General features: G+C 40.5%; 4 protein-coding genes across 4 annotated transcripts; 1 reads left to right on the top strand and 3 right to left on the bottom strand.

Moving 5' to 3' along the window:
• Window positions 1–1,822: 1,822 nt before the first annotated feature.
• On the bottom strand, window positions 1,823–3,172 carry LOC125979544 (transmembrane protein 271). The gene has a single exon (XM_049737886.1). It carries the CDS (start codon window positions 2,830–2,832, stop codon window positions 2,038–2,040), a length of 795 nt encoding a protein of 264 aa, XP_049593843.1. The 5' UTR covers window positions 2,833–3,172; the 3' UTR covers window positions 1,823–2,037.
• A 3,241-nt stretch (window positions 3,173–6,413) lies between these two features.
• Window positions 6,414–10,020, bottom strand: fnta (farnesyltransferase, CAAX box, subunit alpha). Its single transcript, XM_049747900.1, has 9 exons — window positions 9,840–10,020; window positions 9,483–9,568; window positions 9,019–9,133; window positions 8,824–8,928; window positions 8,558–8,684; window positions 8,105–8,253; window positions 7,845–7,907; window positions 7,486–7,675; window positions 6,414–7,417 (listed from the first exon to the last, which is right to left on the bottom strand). The coding sequence occupies exons 1-9, from the start codon at window positions 9,959–9,961 to the stop codon at window positions 7,268–7,270; spliced, it is 1,107 nt and encodes a 368-aa protein (XP_049603857.1). The 5' UTR covers window positions 9,962–10,020; the 3' UTR covers window positions 6,414–7,267.
• Window positions 10,021–10,553: 533 nt separating this feature from the next.
• On the bottom strand, window positions 10,554–14,583 carry aup1 (AUP1 lipid droplet regulating VLDL assembly factor). Its single transcript, XM_049758137.1, has 12 exons — window positions 14,244–14,583; window positions 13,759–13,896; window positions 13,522–13,672; window positions 13,177–13,364; window positions 12,910–12,982; window positions 12,716–12,789; window positions 12,355–12,421; window positions 12,111–12,213; window positions 11,899–12,030; window positions 11,479–11,618; window positions 11,231–11,319; window positions 10,554–10,901 (listed from the first exon to the last, which is right to left on the bottom strand). Exons 1-12 carry the CDS (start codon window positions 14,282–14,284, stop codon window positions 10,856–10,858), a joined length of 1,242 nt encoding a protein of 413 aa, XP_049614094.1. The 5' UTR covers window positions 14,285–14,583; the 3' UTR covers window positions 10,554–10,855.
• Window positions 14,584–14,996: 413 nt separating this feature from the next.
• On the top strand, window positions 14,997–19,877 carry ctsf (cathepsin F). Its single transcript, XM_049758134.2, has 14 exons — window positions 14,997–15,397; window positions 16,048–16,158; window positions 16,385–16,466; window positions 17,020–17,075; window positions 17,215–17,287; window positions 17,665–17,778; window positions 17,885–18,033; window positions 18,160–18,256; window positions 18,332–18,412; window positions 18,495–18,614; window positions 18,788–18,852; window positions 18,931–19,021; window positions 19,263–19,321; window positions 19,430–19,877. Exons 1-14 carry the CDS (start codon window positions 15,158–15,160, stop codon window positions 19,502–19,504), a joined length of 1,413 nt encoding a protein of 470 aa, XP_049614091.1. The 5' UTR covers window positions 14,997–15,157; the 3' UTR covers window positions 19,505–19,877.
• Window positions 19,878–20,070: the final 193 nt, after the last annotated feature.

A 20,070-nucleotide genomic window follows, 5' to 3' on the forward strand; every position in this document is an offset into this window, starting at 1 on the left:
ATAAATGAATGCAGTATACTGTGTTTTGGCAGCCCAATTGGATCACATGAATATTTTAACGCAAATAGACAGGCCGTTGTGTTGAAGCTAAAGCGAAACAGCGGTAAACATTGTTGCAGTCGCTGATAAATCCTAGAAAGTAGAAGAACAGGACTTTGCTTGTACATCAAGTAGTTACACAATTTAAAAGATGGAGCTAGTCATGATACTTTTTGTGGTCGGGATTGGAAGTGAATTTGTTTTTAAAGCCTATTTTGAAAATCGGTATTTTCCTTATTCGTGGCATGGAAAAAAAAATGACAATCAAAATGCCTGAAGAAAACTAAGCCTAAATAAAATCGGGAGCGAATCCATTGCATGTAAATGAAAAACCTTAAAAAAAAATTATTTGGATCAACTGATGGCAAGTGATCACAGCCTAGCTGTCACGTCTCGTCCCCAACTGCTTTCTGTTTGTGTGCTTGCCCCTCCCCTCCTGTGTGCCCATCATCAGTGTGATTATTCCCACCTGCCTCTCGTTACCTGTCGTGTATATAAGTCCTGTCTGCCCCTCCTCACTCCCGGGCGGGTCATTGGTTGTGGTTGTTCGGTGTTGGCGTTATGTTGTGTGTTCATGTCATGATGTCTTTTTGGTTCTTGTTCCTGTCATTGGTAATGTCACCCTGTCGTTTTGTTTCACGTCTTTTTGGTCAGTCTCGTTGTTAGGTTTTGTTAAGTCATGTCAGTTGCCGAGTCTGTTAGTTTGCCTTTTTTGAGTTCACCAATAAACCCTGGTCCAAGCTGCACTTGGTCGTCCTGCTCCATACTCCACCGTGACACTAGCAACTTTTTATAGATTATTTCTAAATCATAGATTTCACTTTTTGCACGTAGTCAAAATGGTGAGAGGATTACTGTGTATCATTTTGCCATCGTTATGAATTCCATCTTTTCCGTCCGTCTCTTTGACTTTTTCTTCCGGGTAGCTTCCGAGACAGCAAGGATCAACCCATTGAAAATCTTTTGAGATTTCTTTACGCAACTCTCCCATCATCAATAATGGATTAATATCCACAAAAAGTGAACACAGGCATCCCAAGTGGAAAGTTCTTGCTGACAGCTGCTCATTTGTGAGTACTTTGTTTCGAAAGGGCCTAAACTCACTGTTTTTTCAACCTTATCAGCGTCTTCCGCCATGTTTCCCCTGGTTTATCTCCCCAAGGAACCTTTCACCATCTGATGAGTTGTAAGGCAATTCCTGAGGTGGAGCTCGATTTTCTTCTTTAATATTGAGATAGAGATTTTTCTTTCATTTATCTGTCAGACAGATTGCCGTATAGTGAGCATAAAAGGATGAGCGTTATAACTTGGAGACAACTAAATACTTTTTTAATACTTGTCAGAGCAACAAAACAATCTGAGGCCTTTTGAAAGCATAGCTCTTTTAGACTGGTTTATAAGAAGTCTACATACCCCTGTTCAAATCACTTCTTTCTTTCTTTCTTAAACAATAGATAAATTCAGATGTTCTAGTAGACTTCTCCTGATTTTTCTGTTGTAATGCTATCGGGTAATTGAAAATGTTCAGAATTCCAATTTGACAAAGGCCTCAGTTCCAGCTGATGAATAACATCATAATTGATTTTTGTGTATAAAATTAGCAAAAAATATACATATATTTTGATTTTGTAAAGGAGTACTTTTTCCATTATTTAAAGTTGTCCATCCCTACTACATTCCTGCAGAACAAAAAAAGCAGCTGATTTGGCCACAGTGCTGCATGTTAAAAACTCAAATTAAAAATGTCAATAATGTGTTTTGGGAAAGTTCAGTGTGCACGATATGAGGTTAAATATACTTTTTATTCACGAATATAAATCTGAACAGCAAATATTCCAACACAAACTGAAGTGCAAGCTGCTGGCCTTAATGTGCCTGCATTGCCTTATTTTAGCCTGTTGCTCGTCAATAGTGTGACGGCGATGTTAATGCAAAGTGTAGCAGACAACTGGAAGAAAATGTCCCCTCCGGTGGTTGTTCCACAGCGGCTCGGCTCGGCTATGTGTTGCGTGCCTCTGCGGGGAAGATGTCCTCATAAGCCGGCGGCATTTCACTGGGCAGCGGGTAGGAGAAGGGGAAGCTGTGGTTGAGCTCCGGGTCTGCAGGAGAGTATCCCGGCAGCTCGATGGAAGGGTGCCCTCCGCGCTGGGCTTCCACGCCGCCGCTCTCGTCCAACACGCTCAAAACGGCTAAATTGATATAAGACACAGGCTGAAAGTCCGCTGAGGAGCAGTCCCGCTCCTCGCTGAAGATGATGGGCCCGGAGCTGTGCCTCTGAACTTGCCTGTTCCTGGAGAACTGAGCCGCTTTGTACCTTTGGATGAGCACCAGGTTGGCGAGACCCAGGAGGCACTCGAGCGTGCTGAGCACCGAGGAGATGACCAAACTTCTCTGGTACTCCCTCAGCTCCTCGCAGGCGCGGCTCACCTGGCCCGAATGGACACAGTAGTGGGAATACTTCCTCTCTACCAGGGAAGCGGTGTCCCCGTCCACCACGGCTCCGGAGAAGGCTGTGAGGACCCCCAGAAGGAAGATCACAACCCCGAGGAGGACCAAATTCCGGCCGCGCGGCTTCCCCGTGCAACAGAGCAGCGCGGTGCCCAGGAGGACCTGGCCGCTGCCGAGGAGCAGCCCGGAGTAAAAGGCTCCGGCCGGAGCGCCGAGGTGGAAGTGTTCCCTGACGCTGGAGCCCAGCGAGACGCATCTTAATCCGAGCACAAGTTCGCAGAGGGCGCACGCGAAGAGGAGGGTGCTGGACAGGACGGCGCAGAGTCCTTTCCCACTCAACTTCATTATATTCCACCTCTGCTGCCGCTCTCAATCCCTCTCCGCTGGCAGCCGTCCTCATCCTCCGTCTGGTCCGGGAGCACCCCGGTCGCCGTCGGCCATCGTCAGCCGGTCCTTCTCATCGGCCGGTTCGGCGGCGGCGGCGGTTCGCGCCGCTGTGGCGACTCTCTGCATTCCCGACGCTTTTACGGGAACGGTTGAAATGTTAATTCATGCCAGGAAGGCATGGCCCGCTTTGCACTTACCGCCCCGTCGATAATCCATTCGCGAGCATTGATCAACGCTTATCCCCGCAAAGTTCGGACCCTTTGCTTCCTCATCAAAGAGTGGGCTGGCTGCGGGGGTGCGCCGTGTGTGCGCGCGTGCGAGCGCGTGCGTGCGTGTGTGTCAATTTTCTAAACCCTATGCCACAGGTGCTGTGGACTCCCAAGTTATTTGCATAATGTTTAAAATGTCTCTATTGTGAAGTCTGCTTTGTGCGGATGTAAATAAAAGACAAAGATTGCAGGCGCCTTTGAGACCCCTTTGTTTTATTTTCAAAATGTATTACGTCTTTTCATAATTCACATATTTGAAGTGTTATTTTTTGCATCTATAACAGTTGGTCAGCAGTAAGCCCCTATGTCTGATGAATATTTAGTCAAGGTTTTTATTATGAATGATAACACTGGTCAAAATCACATTTGAATGTACTTTGATGTTAATTTTAAAAAGTGTCTTCACTTTGTTCTAGCACATCAGGTTTTTGAAACAGTTTAATTTTTTGGTTTGTTAAGTTGCACCTATAAAAACTTACGGATTTTATCATGCACTGATGTCTCGGGGGAAAAAAATCCACCTGTTGCCTAACCTACCCCTTATTTCATTAATATCACTGAGTATAATATTATATTACATATACAATTCAAAATATTTGGCAGTTCCTCGACTGACATATGAATGAGCCAGTTTACAAGTTTTTAAAGATACAAGCTCTCATGAACTCAACTCAGTTCACGAAAGCAGAGCGTGGCATACTGGACATATCTTCAAAAAGAGGCTTCAATATGTTTTATGGTACTGCTGCTTTCCTGGAGACAAAGACTATAAGACATGAATTGTGATTTGTCAATTGTTTCTGCACTTGCACATCATACAACCATAATGCTGGAAGTCTGATGGATTCTCTGAGCTCAAAAGTGCTGTCCGTGGTGCTGGAATGCAATGCCTGAATCAAAACTTGGCCAGCTCGACTTCTTTCCATCCAAATGATCCATCATTGGCTGTATTAAAACCATTTGTGTGTGTAGGAGAAAGCATTCCTCTGTGGAACAGATATAAGTGAGGAGGATTCTCGTGTTATTACGAGGTCGATTATTGGCAGGAGGAGTTCTACTTAGTCCAGATCAATGCAGAAAGATGTGTGCATAAATCATCACATTGCTGCGAGAAAGAGATGATGATGCAGCCTCAATATGTATGTCAGTACAAAAACAGTGGCTGGGCTCTCCACTGGACCTAACAGATGAAAGTATAAAAAAAAATCAATACAGCCTATCCCACTTAGAGACTGGGAACTCCCTGTCTAGACAGACTGCACACCTGCTAATGTCTTAAAGGAGACACTATGAAAAAGTGAATCTATAAATGCTTCCAAATTAAACAACAGTATGAGGGCCTTCTCGCCCATCAAGAGATACATTTAACATTTCTTTGCTATCTGGCCTAGTTGTGATCAAACAATGTGTACCTCCACTCCACTAATATAAACATACAGTAACAGGTAGTAAGTAACTTCCTTAGTTGAATTGGCTAGCAGTAGCTTGACCTAAGTGCTTACTTGTAGTTGTGAATAAAAGCTCTTCAAATAAACTTGGAACTGACAAGGCTTTGAAAATAGCTTCAGTAAAAGAACAGTCACCGGCGGCCTGGAGCAACGACTTAAATTCTGTGAAAATGGAAGTATTCAATCATGTGATAAATTGGACCAGCGTGGCATACCGTACCTCTTCTATACTATGTCAGTATGAGGCCCGTTCATACTCGAAAGACGGATGATTGTCAGGCGCGGTTCACTAAGCAGCAACAGGCCATGGCGAAGAAAGTCACATGAGCAGGCCTCACCGCCGTGAATCCGTTGGATGAACTCAAATCTTCCTTTGAAAGTCATTCGAAGCTCATCAAGATGCTCACACAGTCGCCTGGTTAGGGTTAGCCGAACCCAGTCCATGCCGAGTTGTGGTAACCACAAGTCAACATCAATACCCGCTAATACATCTTACCAGTTGGCCCTCATGAGTGTCAAAAGGTAAAAAGAAATAAAGTAAAATAGAGGTCGACATTCTTTTCCTTATTCAAGGAGACTTGAATGAAAAAGATTTCAGGCTTGAGCAGTGTTGGGTCACTTGACATCACTATCGTTTCATTCAATTATGCTGAGAAATATTGAAGCCAATTATAAGTCAACTGCAAGGCACTGACAGACCGGTCTGAGGAAGCAGACGATGCAGAAACAAGATTAATATCCAAAGTGCATTTCTCCCCATCCAGTGCCATCACTGCAATTGTTCAGCTACGCCTTTAAGAGGATGAATAGATGTCATTGCTTAATGGTTTTAAAGTTTCCACTGTGCATTTCAGGGGAACTCTATACGTAGACAATGATGATGGTGGTAATTTGACAGTTAGGCCAATGATCATCAGAGTTTTGGAGCGTCTCATTAGTAACATGAGAGCAGATATGCAAGTGATGATTCAGTGCAGGAGTTGAAAACCCCGTCAATTTAATCAGAAGGAACACCAGACAAGAATCGGAGATCAAGTTCATTATAATCATAAGTAACCATTATGACTTTATTGGGGAGAATTTACTACACACTCACATTACATACTCTCAGACAATGGAAGGAAATGAGCGAGGACAGCACAACTGTGACCATTTGTGGAGGGCTTTCATGCTTTGCTCAGGAGTACCATGTAGCTAGGTAAAAAGTCGACACAAGAAAATCAAAGCTTAGTTTAAAACTCTAACCCTAGTTTGAAACATTAACCCTAATTTGAAACCCTAGTTGTAAATCCAAACCCTAGGGTGAAACCCTAACCTGAGTTTTAAACCCAAGGTTGAAACCCTAGCCAAAGGTTTAAGGCACTTTCCACTTTCAGTTAAGCTTTGACCATGATTTTCCCCTAATGAAGTGGCCTGTGATTAGGTACACCTAAAAATGGCGGTGTACCTAATAGAGTGTCCAAGTGACGTCACAGATCAAACAGCCAATCAGGAGGTGGGGGTGAGGGCGGGTGTGGCACTTTTCACCAAGCTTTTTCCCTAATGAAGTGGCCTGTGATTAGGTACACCTCATGGACACTTCAATAGGTACACTACACGAGGTAAAAAAAAAAAGAATAAGAAAGTGTAGCGAACGATTCTTTTGAACAAATCTTTTGAGTGAATCAATTCTAAAGATTCAGTTTACTTAAAAGAACTGGAATGCACATCAGTATTGTTGGCCCCCTTGAGGTATCATAGCTTCCCCCCACTCCCCTGGGGAAAAAAAATAATACGTACAGAATATCTTCTATTTTGATACATTCATCTCACAAACAAAAGGTAAAGTCTCACTTCGGTTTATTTTGTACAGCGTTTCAATTATACAGCAAGCCTTTAACATTCAACCAGCAGAGAGCGCTGTCAGCACTCACGTTGATGCTTCATGTCCCCACATAAAGATGAAGTTGATCCGGCTGCTTTATTTGACACCAAATACTTTTAAGTGAACAGTTACTCCCTGGTTTGTCGTACAAAAGCGATTTTTCACAGGTCAGCACACCATCTGGTAATTCTATGTAAATGCTGACGATGTGTACACATGAGCCAAGAAGCAAGGAGTGCTGTTGTAGCAAGCACCCAGTCTGCTGTATTCAGTTCAAAACCAGAGGGGGAGCCCACGTTGAAATGAAGCAAACAGCTGGATGAAGTCAAGTCAATCGATTTACGCTCTCCCAGCGTTTGGGGCATGTTGCTGAGTACTAATGTGTTTGTGAGGGCTACTTTTGCCGCAGGAGCACGACTCCGAGGAGCAAGCAGAACAAATAGTGTTCAGATATAGCTGCCTTACCTTCTTTTTACTGAACCAGCAAAGAATGGAAAGAAGTGAGACATTGGATTTAAGTGACATGTCACTTGAATGGAATTTAATTTGTTTTAAAAAAAAGTGCACCAACAACAACCAAATGAAAAAAAGAACTACATGAATGAAGCTTGACTGTGCAGATTTGAACGGATTAGAATTTTGAAGGAAGGACTTTACACATATCTGTTTTGTATCTCATCCATAGTTCTCATTCCTTTCCCTCCTTGACCAACTGTAACACTTGTTGGGGGGGGGGGGAAGCGGCAATACACACAACAAGTACAGTACAAAGTACAGTGAAAATGAATGGGAGTGGAGTGGGACTTGGGCATCTAGTGCATCTCCTGCTGGTCAGCCGCCAGGGACGGAAGTTCAGCGTCAACTTGCTCACTCGATCCGTATTTGTTCTTTAAAGACCGTCCCAAAAACAGCCAATACTCCTTGCGGATGGTGTCCTTCTCCTCGGCTAAAAGTTCACAAATCTTGGAAGAGAAAAACAAATACACAGGTCTCAGACTGCAAAGTAACAGTAGACAGTCAAATGACTTACTTCCAGAGCGCTTTTTAAAGTGTCCACTCGGTCTTCCTCCGATTGTCCTTTCTGACTGCCGTTCTCCAAAGCATCCTCGTAACAATCAAAGAGAAATGCGAGAAGGTAAGATGAAGAACGCGTCTCCTTTAGCACCAGGACTTTCTCAAGCAGCCCGGGCTGAGATGATAAACCTCTGTCTTGAAGCATCCTGAAGGAGAAACAAAAACCACTAATTTATGTATCCACCTCCTTAAGACACACTCAGACAAATTGTGAATCAATCATATGGAGTCAAATCTTGATTCACAAAGCAGTCCTGAGTTTTTTTTTATTTTTTATATACTATATGTATGAACTTTTGTTGGCAAATGCCTTACCCTTTCAAATAGTTCCACGCACTTTCATTGTGGGGGGCCTTTTTGATCTGGGTCAGACAGTATCTTACATGAAAATACAAATAAAAGAAACATTAAGTCAGTTAGGAAGCAATCGTTTCCGAAACATAACACAAGACTTGAGATTTATCCCTTTTGTTTTTCATGGTTTTCTGTTTTCTGTCATACACATGCAATGACTGTTGACAGTTTCTGAGAAAGATGTGATCTGAAGAAGCTTTCTGCAAAAGTGCCACACTTACTCAATCTCTCTCTCGAGAATGACTTGATCTGAGAACCCTGTCGTGTGTGTGATGACAAAATGCCTCTGGTTCCAAGCAGAATTATTCCTCACATCTTCATCCAAGAGATTTTCCACAAACTCCAGCTCGTTGTCCCACAGTTTATACTCCTGAAAGTTTGATGAGGGGTAGAAATAAATAAATAAAACTAAAACGTTAGAGCACAGAGTACGTTGGTACATTTCGACTTTTCCAAATGTGCGTGATAATCTGTATCCCTTCATCTGACAGCTTTCCATAACAAAAAGTGAGACATAGACAAATATTGGATAAAAACTTATCCCAACATTAACTCATACACAACTGTCACCATTTAAAATGTCTCTGATTGACCCCAAATAAAGTTCAGCTGTTCTTTCAGTGTAGGGTTTTGTTTTGTCATCAGATTTTCAGAACACAAGTAGCACAACTAACCTGGATGACCCACTGTCTGTGCTGCCAGGCATGGTAGTTCTTTGCATCTTGGCTGAGGATGTCTGCAATGAACTCCAGCTCCTCTGAGGGATCATTCAACCACTCGACCACTATACGTCTGTGATGCCTGGAAATGAGAACAACTTGCTTGCGGTCCATAAAAATACAACAAAACTGCACAATCTGAATTAAAAACGGATTAAATTATTTAGCACAAATGTTCCGTTAAAGCATTAATTGATCTGCCACTTCTTACATACACTCACCAAACTTGATAGTTTTTAGGTTGATCTTCAATGATGGCTGTAATGTACCTCATTTCCTCCCTCAGGTCCTTTGACAACGCTTGTAATAGTACCCGCCTGTAGTGCCTGCACGTTTCCACACAACGATCACAGTGTGCTATTTAAAAATGGAGGCTACGGTAATTACAAAAAAATTAATTCAAACTGTGATCTCACCACACTGTGTAATTTGCAGCGTTCAGCTCAATCGCATCTGCTGTCAAGGCAAAAGCTCGTTCACTCTTTTCGTCATTCTTCAGCAGGGCACGGAAATAGTCAAAAACATCTGAGACTGTTGAAAAACACAAACAGCTTGAAATATTAGATTCATTAATAGACAAAGTGGTGCGGGGTGATATCTTGGAATCGTTTTCCATTCAATAAATAAAGGTTATTTAGAAATTAATTTTTTGATTTGTGGGGGTTTTCTGCCAGATATTAAAACTGCCAATTGGCTTCATTAGCGTTAACATTTAAGTGAGACAAAATATACTTGCTAACAGACAAGCAAAGAGGAAACATGCTTTTTAACTGTACTGTAAATCTTTGGGAACTTGACAGAGCCATGTTGCAGACAGCATTTTAAAAAAGTGTCCGTCTATGTCAGCCACCAAAAAAGCCAAATATTTGACCAAACTTACACTTTTCGGAATAAGCAATCTTGACAACAGGGTTTGGTCCATCATCTTGAGGAACAGGTTCCAAGTCAGCCCATTCTTTCCTGTCTCTGAAACACACAACACGAACTTTGGCAGTTGACACATTTAAAATTAATAAGAAAAATCATGTTTAAGATTAGACTTAAACACGATTACAGCAGTCAAAAAGTAAAAACACTTGTAAATAATGCACTTAAAGCCGTTCAGTGACTTGTGTACTAAATAAATGCAAAATACAAATTGCTGCTTGACCCCCAAATATTTCCATCCACATTCAGAAGTGGACGCTGCATTTGGTTGAACTACATGAGGAGGTACGTTTGTGTAACGAAATAATACCTGTAAAAAGTATATCGATGATTATCAAAGTCATCGTCAACGTGGTCTCCCGCCTCTACATTAAACTCGTTATCATCCTTAAATGTCACAGAATCGTTGGAATAATCCTCAACCCCCGACATTGCTAACTTGTTAGCTTGTCAATCACAATGCTTGGGGAAGGACCAGCTACTACGCAATTTCCGGGTTGAGTTAAGTTGCATTTACGGCCAATCGGAAATTTTGCTACAATGGAAAAACTGTTTTAATTCAACTTTCTCACGTTGCAGTTGTCTATGCATGAATTTAACACTCCACTGAAAGTAATTTCCTTTACAACGTTAAGCCATTAATTTATACATACGGAATATGAACACCCCACTATGCTGCTCTATCTCAATATGAAACATGTTATGTTAAAGTATTGGATCGATTTAATTATTTGTATACAGTAATTAAAAACGCTGGCAATGTAATTTTGTCTTGGTACAAAATTAATTTTGCTATTAACACTTATGTCAGGTTGAGATGGTCCACATTTAAGACAAAAATAATAGAAACTATAATTAACAATGCTGTATACGTATATAATCTTATTTTATAGTAAACATTTGCGGAGTACAAAATATTGAAACTTAAAATATCACATTCAATTGCCTCACTTTCAGATGATCTGCATTGGACCATCCAGATAGTTCGGTTGCTGGTTCGTGATATAAATAATTCCACCAAAGGCAAGGTCAAACTGAACTTTATTTGTAGTTGATGACTCTGCACATTATAAAAATAAATAGATGATTCACAGTCAGTGGATCATAATACAAAGTGTTATCAAAATGATGCATCAGCAAGAATGAAGAATTGAACACATGCATTATTCACCTTTCCACCAACTTAAACTGTATTTGGTGAGAACATTCCTTGAACTGTCTAGCAAGTCTGTTTTCCCAACACCGCCACCAGTTGATTGAATATAAAAATCATCTTTTGCACTAGACAGACTGATTATTTTTTTCTTGTTGACCTCACCAAAGTGTTCAGTGACTGTCTTCTTGATCCGATCCATGTTTTTCAATATAACGTCTGGAAAGAAAATGGGGAAGGGGGAGGGTTACATACCTTAATATGGGTTAACACGGTTACTAGCATACTTATATTCAGCTTCTTCAAGTGACATAATAATGTAGAGGTTCTGCTGGAGGTAATTATTAGTGCATGTATTTTTCAATTAGTGCTACTTTATAGTTACAAATTTGTCCTCTGATAAACAGCTAGATCCTGCTTAAACCAAGATTTAGGAACTAATCCGTATCATTTTGTAATGAAAATGGCAGCCTCTTTCTCTTTTGTGCTAATAGCAGATGGTGTAATATGTTTATGACACAACAGTAATGAGGACAAGAAATTCAAACCTTCTTGCAAAATTGTACAGCGCTTCTTTCCGCTCTTGAAGGGACAAATGCCTGTCAACAGGTGATTTCCCAAAAGATTTTGCAGCAGGCTGTGGAGAAGACAAAAAGAAATTAAAATTGCATCAAGATCAATTGATTTAAAAAAATATGTATGTATTTATTTATGACAACTCAGGTATTTTTTTATTGAAATTCCCAACACAAACTGTTTTGGAAATGTCCACATTTAAAAGAAAATTCAAAATTACCTTTAAGGTCTGAGCACAAGTGGAAGGAAAAGTGTTGTTCGCTGAAGCCTCAAATGGCGACTCCTCCGAATCTTCCGCTGAAGATCCCTCCTTATATTCCAACAGGTTTGTTATGGTGACGTTAACACAATTGGTTTTGGCTGCAAGATCACCAAAAGACAACTTTCAGATTCGGGTGAGGAAACACAGGTCATACTTAACATTTCATCTTCACGGGTCAACTTGACTGCCACGGTCCCTGTTAACTGGCCACTTTATTGATTGCTTAGCACTTTCTAAACGTCACAATTAAAGTCAACTCCTCGTTTGGCGTATGATGTTGAAGCAGCTCAATGCAATTACTTTTCAAACAAGATTACATTTTGCTGAGGACAGCACAAGTTGGATGTTGGGAGTAAGAGTGTGCTGACTGCATCATACCCAAGTCCTTTGTGATGACACTCAGGGGGACGTGGGGGAGCACATCCTTCACCTGCTGGCCCATTTGAGCTATCCGAGGCTCATCAGTTCCCTGCGCCGTGAAACCGAGGCCGATCGAGCCAGGTCGTAAGCCTAACGGGAGAAATACATCCATCAAAGTACGACCGCGGCGCGGTGAAGTTTGTTGGCATCCCGTTGATTTATTCGCTTACTCGTAGACGTTTGTGGGAGGGCGTGTCGTTTCCTTTTGATGTGCTCAGCTTTGTCGGCTTTAGTGATCTTGGTTGTGACCAAGCCAAGTTCGCAGGCGAGTAGCTGCAAGGACAAAATCACGCAGTAATCGCAGTTTAATTGGAACGGAAGTGAGCACTTACAAACGGTAGGTAGCCAGCCAAAGCACAGCAAAAACATGACAATGCAGATTAGCAAATTGCTACTCAAGTGGCTTTATTTTACCTCCTGGACTTTGTTGGCAAACTCCTGTGAGGACTCACCATCCTCTCGTGAAACTGATGGCAACCAACTGTCGGCAGAAGGGGAAAAGTTAGGATATTTGGACAACTATTAAGCACACACACAAACAAAAAGTCTCATCTGATTGGAATTAAATAGAGGTGGTACGTGAGACTTTTTTCTCTTTGGAAGCTTCGAATTAACCGCTTGAGCAATTTACGGAAAACAAAGTTGCTTTGGTGCCAGATGAGTTGTGACTTTTCTATCATGACAAGATATTGTACTGAGTACTGTAGTACATACTGTACATATGTTGACAGTTTAACCAAGATGAAAGAGATAATGATACAAAGATATTTAGTACCTTACATGATACACTGTAACTGGAGAAAAAAATGTCCATAACAGCTCTGTCAACCAACTGCTCTCTGGTGTGCTCTGCAGACAAAAATAGACAAATATAAATCAATACTTATAAAATAGTTTTGCAATAGCTTCCTAACAAACAATGGAAATCTAATTGCTAGCTCAAATAACAGCTTAAGTCAATTATATTACCAAAGCAATCAGAGGTCTTGCAACCCTCAAGGCCACAGGCTGAATGGAGTCTGTCAGAGAGAAGGGCCAAGAACTGAGAAAGAAGAATACAGATAGATTGGTTAGAACGTGCACAAATAAACATGATCAAAAATAATTATGAACAAATTTGTCTTAATGGGAACAGGCAAGCTCACATGTTGGAGATATTTTATTATATCTTTTCATGGGAAAATACAGGGGAAATCAGATCTGAAGACACAGGGGCTTTCAAGTGGGTGCACTGACCTGAACTTTAGCAGGCCGGCGCGTCCATTCGTGGTGTCCTCTTCAGGGAGAAGCAGCAATGGTGAGGCACCTTCGGTGGAGCAGTACCTCTGAAGCGACTCGCCTATTGCTCCCCTGCCAAGCGCAGAGTGCACTTCCATGAAGCCTCTGGCCCAACATACGAAACCTGTGGAGCCCTCAAACTGGGGCTGATGAGAACACAGATTGCTCAGTTAACACATTCGTCCGTTCAGTATTCATACAGTACATTTACAGCAGTGAGCATCAAAGGATGGGCTTTGATTGACTCAATTTCAGCCAAAAATGCAAATCAATTGCACAAAACTTGTTCCACGTTGGACTCACAGTGCAGCAAGGGGTCAGGAGGTTGATTATGTTGTGATCGAACTCTGTCACGTGATTGCATATGTAAAGTTTGGTATTTTTGTCTCTGGATCGAGGATTTTGCTGCCTCACGTGCATTCCCAAGACTGAACACATAATCCTCACAATAAATCTGTTACGACAGAAAGAGAAAAAATAAGTATTTGCATGAACAGTGTGAGTGGTGAAAACGTTTACATTCGGTGTACATTAACATACCGTCTTAGAAAACTTTCAGGTAGTGCACAGCTGACCAAGAATACATGGACACCAATAAAAATCCTTAATAACATCAAACAAATGCCAACTGGAAAGTAAATCACCAACAGCAGGAAGACCAGCGTGTCTTTGGGTAACCTGTGCAAATCAAATGGGAATAATGAGGCAGATAACATAGAAAATTATAGCAAATGTTCAAAAAAGATCATTTTGGAAATTCTTGGAATCGATTTAATTTATTGGTATGCGTGCAGAACGAAATTAGTTGACCTGTCACTTCAACCAGCTTTTACTTTTGACACGTAGCAATAATGTCTCGCACATGTGTTTAACAAGTTGTATAAGAACCATTTGGATCGAACATTGAAATGAGGTGTTGTTTATAGATTTGCAGTCTATATCGCTGCAAAGGTAATTTAATTACCAATACTCTGGCCAATTGCGAATATGTGGCAGCTAGCGTTACATAACCTCCAATGACTTACCGGCAAAAGTCGATCATATCCTCAATAACCGGAGTCTCCATGTCTGTCCCGTCAAATCTTAACGCAAGAGGACACTGTTATAAAAGCAACAACCAAATGCTTCTACCTAAAAATAAATCGCTCATCACGTTTAGAGTAACAACCGTGTCATTCTAGGGACACGCAGCCAGCAGACCTCTGTTTGTTTATTTATTTAATTATTGTTTACTCGAGGATATGACGAAATTTGAATTGAAACCTTTTTACAAAACCACAAGTGCAAGTTTACGAGTTAGCTGAAAATTCGGTTCTGTTAGCAAGGCTGAGTATTCGTTCCGATAACCTTAGCTGGATCACTTCCGGGGCAGATTCATCAAAGTAAAACGAACAAAACAGGGAAAGAGAAAGGAAAAAACGATAATAAAATTATGTTACGATCGTTGATAACATACTATAATAGTAGATCATCAGCAAAATCATAAAATATTGCAACAGTTTGTTCCGGATGGTTCACATGTCTTACATAGTGAAAATACATCAGCTATTTCAGAAGGTAGTTTAGTGCGGTACAGAACCTTTCAAAATAAAAGAACCTTCCACACTTATGTAATCCTCATGTGGGCATGTACTATACTTTATCACACGTACTGTAAATTAATTTCTGTTAAAGGTAATTTTACTAGTTGAGTAATTACTGGTTACTTTACGTTACAAAACGAGTATGCATTAAAAATTGTCAGCAACAGAAGTTTTTGAACGCACCTTCTGATACCATTGGCTCCTCCCACAGGGCCGTTCCAGGATTTGTTTGGCAACAACAGCTTCTCTTGCGCACACAAAAAAAAATAAAAATCGTTTGTTTTGGCAGGAAGACAACTTGCCAGCATTTTAACTGAACGATCTGCACACTCGGCCTCATTTTTCATTAGAACGACATGGCGTTCGGGTGTCAGGCCTTTGTCTGTGTGGCCTTGGCCGCCGTATTCGGCGCCACGCTCGGGCTTGGTAAGGACATGGACCGGCCTCTATTGAGTCCTCCGGGTTCCCCGATCCAAGTGACGGAGAGCGACCCGGATTTGAAGAAGGTGCTGCGATTCGCTCAGGAGCGCTACAACTTGGGCTCCAACGCGATGCACCTCCGCAAAGTCAGCCGACTCATCTCTGCAACCAAACAGGTCGGAATAGGATGATATAAAATGTAATAGTTTAATGTTTTGATATTGTTCAAATATAAGTACCTGTTGTCAATATCTGTTTCTTGCTATTTAAAAGTGCGTCAGGCTTGTAGTCGGCTTAATTTAAAGTCATTTGATGCACAGTCGTGTCTTTTTAAAATGACAGTACAAATAGAAAGCATTGGTTTGCACGCGCTAACTTGATGGAATCGCATGAAGAAAATATTTATTTATAAAATTAATTCTAACGCCATCGGATTATTGACATCTCAATCGTTTCTTGTTTACCTAACATTGCGCGTGTTGACAGTTTCCAAATGATTGCCTTTTGTCACGCTGGGATTGTGACAGATCAATTTCATCAATAGAAAGAAACCTCCAGCTGCAAGGGCAGCAATTCAACAAGAATATTACACGCCAAAGCGTGAAAGAAATTTGGGCCAACCTGAAACAAAGGAAAATGTACACGAGATTAAAATATACATTTTTTGAGAATAAATTTGCATTTTGGGGGGGATAAATATAGTCAGTTTTTGAGAAAAAAACCAAAAATATTAATCTACTTTCATACCAATCAGGACAATGTATAAATAACTGAATGATAGATGTTTTTTTAAAATCATAATATACATATTTTTTATATTTTCCAGCTGGTCAAGGGTATACGCTACACTATAACAGTGGAGATGAGTAACACTCAATGCAAGAAATCCACCATGCTCCGAACATGTGACTTCTATCCCGAGTTACAACAGCTCAAGGTAGGCAGGCTGTCTTTTTTTGTTCCAATTCAGCTGTGTTGTTTCTTGTCATGTGACCTCGATACTACAGACATGCACACTCAGTTCTTTTATTATCAGTCGTTGATTGTTTTCACAGTTCCACGAGGTGAAAATAGCTCAATGTAAATGTAGACATTGCACCAGTCAGAATCAATTTAAAAGGATTCTTGTTAAACTTGTTTTTTGTTGTTGTTTTTCCTGTTAGACTGAGGTTTGTGTGTTTGAAATCTGGGACATACCCTGGCAGAAAAAGTCGAATTTGCTGAAACAGAAATGTCAACCAAAGGGTAAGCAGATGTCCCAAAATGAAGTATGACTTTCTATAACCCATGGTTACATAATGTCAGCGTTTACAAAGCCCCTGTCATACACTTATGCCAAGGCCGTATAGAGTTGAGCTTTACCCCGGCAAGGCACGTCAGTGGGGTGTTTATACCTACATTTTGTTTTATTCCTGATTATTTAGAAACAGATCTCTGGTTTTTGAAACGCTAAACCTATTTTGAAAACCTACTGTGAAACCCAAACCCTAATTTAAAACCCTAACCCTATTTAAATCCCTACTTTGAAACACTAACCCTAGTTTGAAACCCATATTTTGAAACAAATAAAAAGTCAAATAAAAAAAGCCTAACTATACATGGTGATTTTGATGCCAATTTTCAAAATAAAAGCCTGACTATACATGGTCATTTTAAATGCTTTCATATCAGTCTTTCCACAGCTGGCTCAACGTGATGGTAACACATTATCTCAGTTTTACAATACTAAGTTCTATACATGATAGTCATAGTAATTTATTCCAATTTAGAATAAATATTCCAATTTCTTTCTCACCAGCTATACCAGATGAAACAACCACAGTTGAGGACGCTTCACCTGACCAGCCTCTGGAGGTAAAAAAAGAAAAAGAAAAAAAAAGTCATGCAAACATTAAATGTCTGTGTGGTTGAGTAAATATATTTCCAATCAAGTTGAACCTCCGGATAAGATTTGCCTTGTTAAGCGTGTGTTAACCTTTTTTTTTTTTACCAGGAATCTGTGGAGTTGCTGGGACTTTTCAAAGACTTCATGATTAAATACAATAAAGTCTATAACACCCAAGAGGGTGAGTATGTATACAGTACACTGCACATTCCACAAATTCAGATGAATATCAGGAATGTGGTGGCGAGAACAAAAACACCCAGGCCTCTGCGTAAAATGCTGCTTTGAATATGTCTTTCCCGAATGTTTATAAATTGTCATGAGAGCTGCTAGTGGACATGACAATGCAGACAATCAACAAACACAATTGAATTGAAACATTTTTCTATACAGTATCTTGTGATGTTTTGTTTTTTTAATTTATACTGCACAAGCAAAACAAAAATGTAAACTTCATTTCCTCTACTTATTAGCTTTTCATGTTACTAATTCAGTTTTATGCACTACACAACTTGTGGTTATCATATTTGTATTTTTTATTTTATTTTTACTCTGCAGAGGCTGAGCGCCGCTTGCAGATCTTTCATGAAAATGTTAAGACCGCGGCAAAAATCCAGGCTATAGATAAAGGATCTGCAGAGTACGGCATCACCAAGTTCAGTGACCTAACTGGTGCGTAACCCACCACACTGTTTCCAAACACAAAATAATCTTTGGTTTTGTTTTTCAATCTACAGTTGCTTTCAAAAGATAGTCATCAGTTTCTCTTTGCTTGCAGAGGAAGAATTTCGCTCGATTTACCTGAACCCGCTGCTGAGCCAGTGGACTCTTCAGCGACCAATGAAATTGGCCCCCTCTGCTCGAAGCCCCGCCCCTGCCAGCTGGGATTGGAGGGATCACGGTGCTGTTAGTCCTGTTAAGAACCAGGTACCACCTCAGTAGAAAGAGTTACACTAAATAGCATGTCAAATAAAATATCCACAATATAACTATCAAAAGTCACATTCCCTGCTTTCTCTTGATGTGCTTTTATTCTCTGTTTGTGTCTTGTAGGGTATGTGTGGATCTTGCTGGGCATTTTCAGTCATAGGTAACATCGAAGGGCAATGGTTTCTGAAAAACGGAACTCTGGAGAAATTGTCGGAACAAGGTAATGTTCAGCCACGGAAATGTGTTTAGTTTTGCATGAGTTGATGTGTGTGTTTCTTTTACTTGTGGATTTTAGAGCTGGTTGACTGTGACGGGCTGGACCAGGCGTGCAGCGGCGGCTTGCCATCGAATGCTTATGAAGCCATTGAGAATCTCGGTAAATGCCATTGTTCCGAGCGGTACTTAAAAAACCTTTAAGCTTTGTGCTGATTGTGGTCCCCGTGCATTGCGTGCCCAAGGCGGTCTGGAGTTGGAGAGTGACTATTCCTACACTGGCCATAAGCAGAAGTGCAACTTTACCAGCAGGAAGGTGGCCGCCTACATCAACAGCTCTGTGGAGCTGTCCAAAGATGAGAATGGTGAGAGCACAAAGATGACAAAAAAAATTTGAAGTGACATTTTAATGTGAAGATGTAACACACAAAGCCAATTTGCTGTAGAAACAAAGGTTTCGCCCTGACCATGTAAAGGCAGCATTACAGTTGTTACTATGTGTGTTGGATTCATTTCAGTTTGGGTTTTTTTCTCTCAGAAATTGCAGCTTGGTTGGCTGAGAATGGCCCCGTCTCTGTAGCTCTGAATGCTTTTGCAATGCAGGTAAAATAAAACATCAGCGTTTACTTCACTGAGAAGTGATTAGGATGTCTAATTCCTTTTATTTTACTTTTTGTGCAGTTTTACAGGAAGGGTGTGTCTCACCCGTTTAAGATCTTCTGTAACCCTTGGATGATTGACCATGCAGTACTTCTGGTGGGCTATGGAGACCGTAAGTTAGTTTTGATGAATTTCTTGAATTCTATTATTGGTCATTAGGAGTTTAGTGGTTCAAATAACAGACTACGTACGACTTTAGCAGGGTGATAGAAAGTAGTCTCAGAGTTTATTAGGGAATCATCAACATAAAGAATAATAATGTACAAATTATAGACATGTTAAGTTTGAATGTTTTGTGTTAAAATAGCAATATAAAATAGACCTTTCCTGATCATTATGTTGTGTCTTTTCAGGTAAGGGAATTCCATTCTGGGCCATCAAAAACAGCTGGGGAGAAGATTATGGAGAGGAGGTAATAAATCCAAGGCAAAGGTTTTTCAGTCTTTGTGGGTGCCAAAATGACAACTGAGCACATTAAAACATTATCTGTTGTTTGATGATGCTTTTCTCTCTCACACAGGGTTACTACTACCTATACAGGGGCTCCAGTGCATGTGGCATCAACAGGATGGCTTCATCTGCTGTTATCAGCTAAAAAAAAAAAAAAAAAAGTTGCACTTTCTTGCTTTCATCTGCATACAGACAATACCATAATGTGCACAACATTCCCACACCCGCACGACCTCCTATAATGTTACTGTTAAACCAAGCTAGTCATCCTTAAAATGCATGCCAGCGCTACTACTAAATTTAAAATGATTGATTGAAGTTGGAAATTATTTTACAGTAGATTTTATGTTGATTTTATGTCGAGCATTGGTTTTGAATCATTTTGTCATAGTTAGGCCACTGTGCTGTGAATTTTAATCTCCATTTTGTTAACATTGGCACACTAAACTTTAACTTTGAACTGGGTGGTTTGCTTTATTTGTTGGAAGCTGTGAGAAATAAATGAAAGTGGATTTAAACTGAAAGGCTCCACCTTTTTTAAGCTCTCTCTTTACTTGCATAAACAAGTTGTTAATGTAGTGTCACCTGCAGAGGTTGACATAAGTTAGGAGGCTATTTTGACAAAAGAGTATCAATGACACGCATTTGTTTTCCAATGCAGGGAGTGAAAGTAAAATGTAGACCAAAAATTATTCATTTATTTAAAATAAA

The sequence above is a fragment of the Syngnathus scovelli genome, chromosome 1, assembly GCF_024217435.2.
Source record: "Syngnathus scovelli strain Florida chromosome 1, RoL_Ssco_1.2, whole genome shotgun sequence".
NCBI lineage: Eukaryota > Metazoa > Chordata > Actinopteri > Syngnathiformes > Syngnathidae > Syngnathus > Syngnathus scovelli.